Raw genomic sequence first — 12,004 nt, forward strand, 5'->3', positions numbered from 1 at the left:
TTTACATAAATTCACTGTGCATTTAAATAAACCTGATGCATGCTTTTAAAACTAGTTTAAAAAAATAATTTTTCATCTTGCCAAACCGTTTTTTACAGTTTTAATATATTTACGGTAGGAAATTTACAAAATATCTTTATGTAACATGATTTTTACTTAATATGATTTTTGGCATAAAAATGTGACAATTTTGACCCATGCAATATATTGTTGGCAATTGCTACAATATTTATACCCTGGCGACTTATGACTGGTTTTGTGGTCCAGGGTCACAAATATTAGCACAAGTATAAATCTATCGTATGTGATTGAAGAGTTTTGATAAATGTGGAGCACTTACAGCGGATCCACTGGTTCCTTTCTCTCCTTTCTCACATGTGCAGTTTTTGGAAATTGAACACTGTTTAAATACACAAAAACACATATGAGATTTAGACAATAGACATGGTCCCTGTTAAATGATCTCACCTAATAATCTCACCTTAAAGTTGCTTAATAAAAACTTACCACTTCATTCGCCACCTCGGTCTAGAAAGAAAATGGGAAAAGGGAGATTTACTGTACAATAAAAATGTAGAAGAACAAAGAAAATTTACACAAATCTTATAAATAAACAATTGATATTTCAAATCAATCACAAATGAAGCCACTGTTACATGCAAACATGAAAAAAGGATGGTGTCCTAATTCAAGGGCTGCGACCTCAAAAGGCGAGTACTTGGTCTTTGAAGGTCGCGGCCTTGACATGAGTAGGAAAGCAAACTCTCTATTTGTCTTCATTCTTGCTTAAAAAAACAAATATTTTGTTGCGCAAACATTTGTTTCTTTCTATAAGAGGCTGCATGTCAAAAATATTGATGAAAAAGTCAGCATATTTGGTAACCCCATCCAATGATGGATCTTCAAGTTTCAAAGAAACAACCATACAACATTCCCAAAAACATTTCACTTATATGATGACAGATGCACCCTAAGACACCCTAGAGCAGTGGTTCTCAAACTGGGGGCCGGGGCCGTGAGATGGTGCCAGGGGGGCCCCAGTTTTATGACATTTTATAAAATAAATTTATCATGAATTCTGTGCAATTGAACCTAAAAAAAATAAGACTACTAACCAACACCACTACTTCGTATCATTTAATATGTTTTGTTTAATCAAAAGTTGAGTTTTAAAACTCATACATTTTCTTTGGGGGGGCCGCGAAGAAATGCACCGTACACAAGGGGGGCCGCACGCAGAAAAAGTTTGAGAACCACTGCCCTAGAGATCACAGGAAACCATAACAAAGGAAATTTCACTACAAGCTTGACTTTAAACCACACAAACAGATGTGACATGATGGCACCGGATTTTTTTTATTTCATTTGTAACTAGCAGTAAGATAATGTAAGGGATAATGTATTGTTATCGCAGAAATAAGACCCGACAGTGTGATCAGGACCTGTCGAGAAGCGGATGTAAACAATCGGCTGCCTGTACATTATCCCGCTTATTACACGGCTGTGTTCTGTGTTTTTGAAAGAAGTCTAAGCATGCATTTATTTGATAAAAAATGGATCAAATAAATCCAGGCTGGAAGTATCAGGATTCTTCAAAATTTGTATTACCTAACATGCATGTCGCGACTGGCTAATCAGAATCAAGCATTTTAGAGTGCCCTGTATTACCATAGACTGTAAATAAATATGGACGTAGTGTCCGGGATGTCACTCATAGGTTTGTGAAGAGCTTTTTTGAAGCTTAAAGTAGACAGTTCCTGCCGTCGCCATCTTGGCCATGCGTCACCACGCATCACTCGCGGATAACCGAAGAACTTTAATGCTTAATATAATTTAAACGGATGAATTACAAAAAAATAAGTATTGTCATGAGGGGCAAAATTAGCTATTTAGACCAATAACACTTTTTGTACCAGGCTGTAAACACATTATTTTCTGCTGTAAAGTTGGGCATTTTAACATGGAGGTCCATGGGAATTGACTCCCTTTTGGAGCCTCTAGTGGCCAGTCGATGAATTGCAGTTTAAGTCATTTCCGTATTTGCTTCATCAGAAAGATTGGAAGGTTGCGCCTTGAGTAATAAGTGTAAACGATAAACAGATGTATAAAGAGAGGGTTAATGAGCAGATGTGATTAAATCATATTGCTGGCCTTCGATTTAACGACTTGATTGTGCTTTTCTTGTCTCTGTGTCAAGCACCTGTATCCACAGTCAAATCACCTTAAAGCTTTGATCGAACAAACCGTCAATGAACAACCACTGTTCCCAAAAACAGATTCAAGAGGTTGCCAGCACCAGGTCATAAACGTTTGCTGATTTTGTGCAGATGCTCTGTGGTGTGAAACATAGAAAGGTCACTTACATCACCAGACAGCATATCATTACACTCCAGACCTGCTGAGATTCAGCATTCCTGTCTACGGCCTTTCGGCTGGAAACACTACTGAACATTTTGGAAAGGTTATATGGAACTGTCAAGGAATTTCTAATAAAATCATATAGGGATCAGATACAATCATGAAACAACTGTAGCCTCAGAAGTAACTATAGATCTATACAGTGGGGACCCTTGGGGTCTGTGGTGGCATTATTGGGGGTCCTTCAAATATAGTTTGAATGCAAAATTAGGCATAAAACAGAAATGCATTTATAAAAAATTTAAACTTGATTAAATGAGAAGCATAACATACCCACAAACTAAAATTATTATTTTAATATCTTTGTAATGTAACTATCATAAAGGTATCTAAATCTAGTCTTAATTTGTTACATGTACTGAGGAGTCCTTGGTCAATGTTTTTTAAATGGGATTTTAGTCAAACTCCTTAAAAGATCTTGGGCTCTCTCTCACACCCGGCGCAATGCAGCGCACTGTGCGCCGCAAGTGTCTTTTGCTAGTTTCCACCCAGCGCAATTATAATTTTCACGTTTAGCACCGCGTTGTTTAAATAGCAAATGCATTTGCGCCCCCTTTTGCGCCCATGGGCGTTCTGGTCTGAAAACGAGGTGTGTTCAGGCGCATTGTTGGCGCGTTGCTATTTTGAGGCAACTAAAATAGACTACGCCATTGACCAACAAAAACCTGGTCTAAAGTCTAAAGTCAATGGCGCAATATATTTTTTGTTATTTAAAGAGCGCATTAGTAATACTGTATGCGCCTAAACGGGACGACAACGCGGGTTTGCTTAACACATACATGAATGCGCAGCAGCACAAAAACACTTTTAAATATGAAAGATTAAAGGATTGAATGTAAAAGATTATTATTAAGTCTTGGACATAAATGAGGACTAATTATGAGACGTTAGAAGATGTAAAGAGCTGCTTCACCTGCAGCCAAGTAAATAAATGCTTTGCTTTAATCAAATGCATCTGTTTTTTTTAATGCTACCTCACAGATTTATTGTATATAATGACTCTGTACCTGTGGATATGGTGAGATGAGAAACATTTTTAAGTAATGCTTAAAAAAACTCTTTGCTTAAAAAACTGATGCTGTCCAAGTGCTGAACCTTGCAGAGAGCCGCTTGTAAATTCTTTATCTCCTGTTTGTAACAAATAAAGTATTTTTACAGTACAAACCTTTTCTTACATACTTGTAAATTATTTTTTGATGATATTGGATAGCCATACATTTAAAGCAATTAAAAGCCTTCTTTTTTACTTCCATGACTAAAAGAAAAAGGGTTTTAAAGGCTTTAAAGGGGTCATATCATGAAAATGTTAGCATTGCCACTTTGTAGGTTTGAGCAAAAATGCGTCGTTTTGGGTGTGTTTTTTAAAATGCAAATGAGCGGATGAAGTGCAAACACTGATCACAATGATGGTGGTTTGTTGTAATTGAAACTCAATTGTGCTGTCAAGTTCTTCTTTTCTCTCTCTTTCTCTCTGCACTAAATAGCAGTGCTGTGGTTGGATAGTGCAGATAAAGGGGGCGGTATTATTCTAATAAGATATCCTTATGACATCATAATGAAAGCCAAATTTCAATGACCTATTTTTGCTCAAACCTACAAAGTGGCAATGCTAACATTTTCATGATATGACCCCTTTAATAAAAAAATAACAATTTCAATACAAGTGAAAAACAACACAATTATTTAACATTAATCTTAAACTGGGGATCTTCTTCCTCCGCTTAGTTTTTCAGTTTACAAAGTCCGTCATCTAAATAGGGATTAGACATAGCGCCAGCGCAACTGGCTTTAAAGGGGATGAGAGCTGAGGCTCTAATTGGTTTATTGTACGTTACGCCCAAAATACTCCCATTACTCATTAAAAAAATAGGACCAACCCTTTTCGACCATGCGCTCGGTGCACAAACCATTTTTCCCGTCGTTAAATTAGCAAAAGTGGATTCGGACACGCCCATTTAGACGTTGCGCTGTGCGCTTTAGACAATGCGCTTAGATCGTTAAAATAGGGCCCCTTGTGTTAACATAAGCCCAAGATGTTTTCACATTTTATTCTACTACATAACTCACCAGTAATACCCCCACTCGTAAGCTTTAAAGTGTCTTTAAAGCTGTAGTCTACGATGTTGAAAATCGGTCTAGAAAGCCTGAGACGGTTAGTAAGTTTTAAAAAACTCATCCCGCCCCTCTGTGCTACCTAATCCCTCCCACCGGGAAACCACCTGAACAGCGTCACTCATTCAAGCTGTGATCACTGGTAGTAAACATCAGAACAGAAATTTACCGAGCAGTAAACACATAAAGGCTTGAAGGAATGAACAATTACAATTATGATTGTAATTGACGTTATTTACTTTCACAACAACGTTTGGCATACGTTTCCCCTCATGAGCTTCAAGAAATGACTTTATAAATATAATTACTTTGACCCGTGATACGCGATGCTAAACGGCTAACATTCCAATGCCGACCGGCAGCATGGGCATGATGTCAGACTGATAATATCATATTTATGTAACACCTCACACAATCTTTGTAAATATAATTATTTTGACCCGTGATATGCGATGCTAAACGGCTAACATTCCGATGCCGACCGGCAGCATCAGCATGTAGTCAGATTATAATACTATTTATGTAACACCTCACACAATCTTAGTAAATATAATTACTTTGACCCGTGATATGCGATGCTAAACGGCTAACATTCCGATGCCGAATGACAGCATGTACTCATAAAAAGATATTTATGTAACACCTCACACAATAAAAGTATAAATAAGTGCGTACCTGTTCAACAAAAAGTCTGCCGTGTCGGCGTCGGTTTTCAGCCCCAAATCTCCCTGAAGCTTCCTCCAACGGTCAATGGCGGACCATATATTGATTCTCCTTAGAGTCCGGCGTTTTTCAAATTTTTTTAACCTCTGCTCTTTCTTCAACAGACTTTCTTTTTCTTCCAACCTTTACTGTAGGGACAAGCAGGGGCTGCTTGCTGCTGTCGTTTAGTTTTTTTTCCATTAGTGAGATGTTGCTGCTTCGCTAGCTACCATACACTGACACAAATTTCATGTCACAGGCAGGAGAGGGGCGGGGTGGTGTGCGATGGGGTGGAGACGTGAGCACGAGGTGGATTTTCAAATGTAGCAGGGATTGGATGAGAGCAGTTAACCAATGTAAGCTGTCCGGCCGGACAGTTTACATTGGTCAACTTATCTGCTACCATACACCCAATAGACTGAATGGATTTTTTAAATTCTTTTTTCTCTTCATATTGTTAGGATGTTACTGTAGAACCATAACCAGCATCTAAACGAAGTTATTAATAATGAACAATCTTTGAAATCGTAGACCATAGCTTTAAGGGGCGGTTGCTAACAAGTTGCTTAATGGGGCTACAGACGTTGGGGACTTTAAACGTCATCTCGCATGGAGATCTCAAAAACAACGCAACAATTTAAATAAAGATGCATCCTCAGAGTATCAGGAAACATGTTTTTAAATCTGTTTAATTATTTTAGAGCTGTGGGAAGCTTGGTGGTGATGATGTTGAGAAATCAAGATCGTGGTGTGTAGTTTACTTGTAGATTAAGGTTAGCTTTTCATTTCTAGTAAACACATTTAGAGTTCAAAATTAATAAAACTTGTGCTCATCAGTGAAGATTATGTTGTTGGACGTTTAATGACGTAATTATCATACACTTTTGTGAGCTTATTTTTTGCGATAATTCAAAAATCTATGGAAAAAATAAATAGGCTTTTTGGTGACAGTAATAGTGTCCTGTTAACTTCCGGGTTGGCCTGCAAAAATACATCATCCCTGCAGCACTCTAGAGCAACTAACATACTGCTTAATGCATCATTAGCAGCTTCTTTTAAGGGCTGCATAACGATTAATCGCAACTAATAATTATTATTCACAGTAAAGACACACACACACACACACACACACACACACACACACACACACATGCATGTCTATATTTAAAAATATTTAAATGTGTATGTACATTTTTATATTTATATATAATTTATATTATATATAAATACTTTTATATTTAATATACATTTTTTCTTAAAATTATACATGTATGTGTGTGTATTTATTTATACATAATTATTATATACAGTATGTATACAAATATGATGATAAAAAAATTATTCTGCAAATGATTAGTTGCGGTTAATAATTATGTGTAAGCCCTACTTAGGTTTGCTGGTTTACCAACTACACCAACACTACCACAACAACAACTAACATAAACCAGCACAGAAATTCCTGTTGGTCTAAATTTGGCTTTTTACCAGAGTACTTGAAAGTATTTAAATGGCAACTTTTACAGGAAAGCAGAAAGGAGATGACTTGAACTTGCTTAACCCATAATAGCAATATTACACGATGTTGGCATATGGGTCTTTTTGCAATTAACTTCAAACACTTACAAGTCTCTTTAGAGTTAACATTTATACCCTAACATCCTCAGTTTAAGCATAAGTTCACTGAGTTTTTTCATTACCTCAGGACAGATAAAAAGATAAGAAATTTCCATAGATACTAGATACACGCATAAACTCCTTCAACCCTTTAATTCTGCACAACTCTCTGACCTTAACTTCAAATGAAGCAATCACACACACACACTTCAAAGTTATTTCCCCAAAAATGAAAAGTTTTCACAGCTTGCAAACATTTCTATTGAGTTACACCAGCTGCATGTCGTTTTTCTTGACGACTTATTGTTGGAATGTAGAAAACAAGCTATAAAAATCATTGTATGCATATTGTGTAAATGTTTTCAGCTTACCACAACTGCATCCAGAAAAAAAAACACATTTAGGCTATGTCCACACGAAGCCGGTGCATTCCCTATCCGATAATTTTTTTTCATTGCTCTTAAAAAATTATCCGTAAACACGAAACCACTGAAACCGACTCAAAGCGGTGTAGTATATATGCCGGACCAGTATGGGGCGCTGTAATTCTGCCACAGATATACACTATACACAGAGAAGAAGACTTTGAGCATGCGCATAACCAACGTATGGTGTTGTCCATTATGGCTTGTTGGTCACCACAATTGCATAGAAGCAATAGATTTTGCTGTAATAAAGCTAGTAGGCTTTAGTAGCTTCTGTAGCACGAACACAATCACGTAGTCCGCCGTTATTGTTGTTGCTGTTATGTGTGACGCTTCCAACACGTGATGTGATGACGTTTTCGCTTCACAAAATATACGGATTGGCTGTACAGACGAAACCGCATGGGTGTCGGTTTCAGATTTATCCACTTTAGGACCCGGTTTCAAAAAATAGTGGATTCAGTCTCCCAAAATGCCGGATCCGTGTGGATGAAACGCCAATACGATAACAAATTTATACGTATACAGTGGATTCAGTCTCCCAAAATGCCGGATCTGTGTGGATGAAACGCCAATACGATAACAAATTTATAAGTATACAGTATAAATTGGACAGCCCCTTAAAGAGATCTCGTATGGTAAAATACAAAGAATAAAAACTCACAATCTCTTTGACAATTTTGTCTACGACACCACTGTCTTGTAGGTTGTGAACGTAGCGTGTGGCCGGAGGACTGGCCAGTAGTCGCAGATGTTCTATATTGGCTGCAGCTGTAAAACCTATTGTGAAGAATTTAATCCCTTGGTTCTTGGCATCAGTCAAAGCGGAGAATATGTCAGGATTTTTGGGATGCCACACGCCATCGAACAGCAGGATGGCTATCTTCACTGTGTCAGGGCCAGATTCCTCCAGGTACATACGGGTAAGGTTGGTGATGGCATAGGTGGTGTAGGTACCGTGCCCGATGTAGGGAATGGGTGCGATGTGATCGTGAAAGGCGGCCGAACCCTTCCATTGTCTGAAGGATTGCTCAATGATCACATGACTGCTGTACTGCAGGACGGCCGATCTGAAGTTCAGGCCTCGTCCGGTTTGAAGACGGACATTCTGAATCCGGTCGACGAGGCCAGTAATGAAACGTTTTTCTAGAGTGTGGCTGTCTTTGGCGCTCTCTGAGCTGTCCACTAAAAACGCAAGCTCCAAATTACAATCCTCATCTGAAACGATAAAAAGATGATATTGTCAGTTTTTAATCACCCTGTGGCCCTAAGGTTAATCGGAGTTTAGTTTTTTCCCGGTCTTATCAAATTTGCTGCCATGAGACATATCAGGTTGATGTTCCAACTTATGTGTCTCAAGGCACCAAATTTGATTGAAAAGTCTTGTGTGACTAAATATCAGCGACATCAAACCTGATGCCTGGCTCCATATTAAACTTTGACACAAAGCAACACAAATATTGTAAGACTTGTACAGGAGTTGCATTAAGTTACTACGCAAATACTCCTTTGCTCGGTTTCACAGACAAGGTTTAAGTCTAAGCCCAGACTAAAATATACAATCAGAAACTCCTTTGACTTCCATAGTAGGAAAAAAGAATACTATGGAAGTCACATTCATCAAAATATCTTCCTGGCTCTACATCAGAACAAAGACATTAATACAGGTTTGTAACAACATGAGAGTGGGTAAATGACAACATTTTAATTTTTGGCTGAAACCTTTAAGCATTGCGTTCCACTGAAAAAAATACAATATGTATGATTTTAGAAAATTTTGGGGTGAAAATCAGGACGCCAGATTTAGTAGCCCTATCAGATTTAACTGCTGAATAAACAGATGCATTCTTTGGATTAATGTGTGGTGCTCGATGCCTAATATTCAAACATGTAAGGACAGCTAGTGAACGCTACTTTATGGGGCAGTTTCCCGGACCAGGATTAGCTTAATCGAGGACTAGGCCTTAGTTTAATTATGAAATATAACTAGTTTTAACAAACATGCCTTACTAAAAACATTACCTGTGTGCATTTTGAGGCAAAACAAAGGGCACTGATGTATTTTAAGATATGTAAGTGCAAGTTGTTTGTAGTTTGGACAGCTCTTAAAATGTTTTAGTCTAGGACTAGTCTAATCCCTGTCCAGGAAACCGCCCCTGTATGTATTTTTTATTACTATTTAAGATATACATAAATACCATGCAATGTCTGCCAAACACAAGTGAAAAGTTAAGAGATCCATCTATAAGGAAGCTTAATCTCCAATAAATCACATTTATGAAAGAGAAGAAACTTGTCAGAAAGGAAACTTGCCCCAGGACAATAAGCAGTATTAATTTTCAAATTAAGGTATGGGGTTGGGCACATTTACTGTAAGCTTCTCTTAGTTTAAGAAGAACGTTGTATTCTACTTTCCTCAATGGTTTAAAAATAACAGAATATATATTTTACCCAAAAATGAAAGTTTAATGCAGGTCACGTTGTTGTAATGTGTAAATAATACACCCTGTCAAAAAGAAATTGTCACGGTGTGTAAACACCGAAAAAAGGAAAACTAAACGAGAACCCAAACGCAGACTCAAATACAAGAATAAACTATGATTTATTAATAAATAACTGAAACACCCACGAGGGGGTAAAAACAGAAAGTAACCAAACACTGTGATGAAACACAAAACTGGAACAGATCTAACACGAAGCATATACACGTAAAGAATTCAACAATGATCGCGCACACAACAGAGGACGAGAGGGCATTATATAGACAGCACATCAATGGGGAACAGGTGAACATCATTAATCACGTAAGACACGAGTACATAAGGGAGTAGGGTAAAAGTGACAAGACACTGGGAACACGTGTTACACATACATGACGTGAAACAACACGTATTCCCACATAAACACAATACTGCCATAGTCTTGCCCTCTAACATACCGCCTGGATACTAACCAGGGTCAGGCAAGACTATGACAGCCACAAAACACTGGGAACACGTGTCACACAAACATGATGTGAAACACACGTGTTCCCACGTACACACAATGCTACCGTGATCTTGCCCTCTAACATAGACCTGAACCTATACTAAGGTCTGGCAAGATCACGACAGCAACAAGACACCGGAAACATGTGGAAGCCACACACACAATGTGATTCCACATGCCCCCACACAGAACATGATACTGCCACGGTCCTGTCAGATGCACTCAGACCTACATCTAGCACGGATGTCTGACAAGACCGTGACAGAAATATGTTTTTGATATTCATAAAATATGAGCATGAAATAATTGCCATTGTTCATTACAATCTGGAACAAAACATTTTCCAGACTAGGCGGCTGGTTACTGTGACTACATACCGTTGTATTTTGGGATGATATTAGAGGTGATAGGCTTGTTTTTGCTTCTTTTGTTTCCCTTTTCTTGTTCCTCTTCATCAAGATCCTTCAGTTGCGCCAAAACAAACTGCAGCCCAAACAGCAGAACCAGGCAACGCAAACACAACTGCAACATCACTACAGACAAATACACCATTACTACAGAGCAATGAACACTCAGACAATCACACAATCAATACAGAACAACAAACACACACACACACACACACACACACACACACACACACACACACACACACACATACACACATTCTGGTTTCCATGTTTTGTGGGCGTAATGCATTTCATACTGTACAAACTGTATATTCTTATATTTAACTTACCTACCCCATTCCCTAACCCCAACAATCACAGAAACCCTTCTACTACTTCACATTTTCATGAAACATCATTTTGTTTGATTTGATTTATAAGATTGTTTCCTCATGGGGACATCAAAATGTCCCCACAAGGTCACAAAAATACTGGTATTCCTATCTTTGTGGGGACAACCCTGCTGAAAAAACCAGCATACCAGTAAGACCAGCATATGTTGTGTTTTGGTGCTGGTTTTCTAGTGAACACCAGCTAAACCAGCATTAAACCAGCATCAGCACCAGCATTAGCATCAGCTAAACCAGCACCAAACCAGCATTAGCACCAGCTAAACCAGCATTAGCACCAGCATCCCATGCTGGTCATACCAGCATGTGTTGTGTATTGGTGCTGGTATGCTGTGACCACCAGCTAAACCAGCATAGACCAGCATAATTCCCATGCTGGTCTATGCTGGTTTGATGCTGTTTTTTTCAGCGGGGAATTGGTCCCCACAACGTGATAATTACCAGGTACACACACGCACATGCACGCACACACACACACAAACACACACACACACACACACACACACACACACACACACACACACACACACACACACACACACACACACACACACATTCTGGTTTCCATGTTGGATCACAAACACAGACAGAGGGACAGAAAAATACATAATCACTACAGAGAAATGAACACACAGACAAATGCGCAATCATTGCACTCCCTACATAAAAAACAGCACTTTAAACTGTACTTACTGTGTGGATCAGCACTGATAGCAACAGCCAAACGAGGTGATGGAGATCAAATTCTCATGACAGACCTCTTTCTCCTGCTCTTTGTTTTGTAGACAATATAAAGATGCTATGTAAAATAGGTGATCATTGCACTGTGTTTGTATAAAAAGTTCACGTACTGTAGGCTGTGTGCCTGCATTTACTCGTCAGGTTTGGAAATGACGAGTGAGGCACATCTGCTGCCATCAAGAGGAAAAGAAAACTTCCAAATGTT

The 12,004-nt window shown here is 38.4% G+C and overlaps 1 protein-coding gene across 1 annotated transcript in view; it reads right to left on the bottom strand.

Annotated features, from left to right (window-relative positions):
- The window catches only part of col28a2b (collagen, type XXVIII, alpha 2b), a 38,507-nt gene extending 26,543 nt beyond the window's left edge, over positions 1-11,964 (bottom strand). Inside the window, exons 1-5 of the mRNA XM_073870683.1 lie at positions 11,752-11,964; positions 10,637-10,792; positions 7,936-8,489; positions 508-528; positions 341-400 (exon numbers count right to left, since the gene is read on the bottom strand). Coding sequence (XP_073726784.1) covers positions 341-400; positions 508-528; positions 7,936-8,489; positions 10,637-10,792; position 11,752 — 792 coding nt within the window. The 5' untranslated portion in view covers positions 11,753-11,964. The remainder of the gene's footprint in view (positions 1-340; positions 401-507; positions 529-7,935; positions 8,490-10,636; positions 10,793-11,751) is intronic.
- Positions 11,965-12,004: the final 40 nt, after the last annotated feature.

The sequence above is a fragment of the Misgurnus anguillicaudatus genome, chromosome 8, assembly GCF_027580225.2.
Source record: "Misgurnus anguillicaudatus chromosome 8, ASM2758022v2, whole genome shotgun sequence".
Lineage (NCBI taxonomy): Eukaryota > Metazoa > Chordata > Actinopteri > Cypriniformes > Cobitidae > Misgurnus > Misgurnus anguillicaudatus.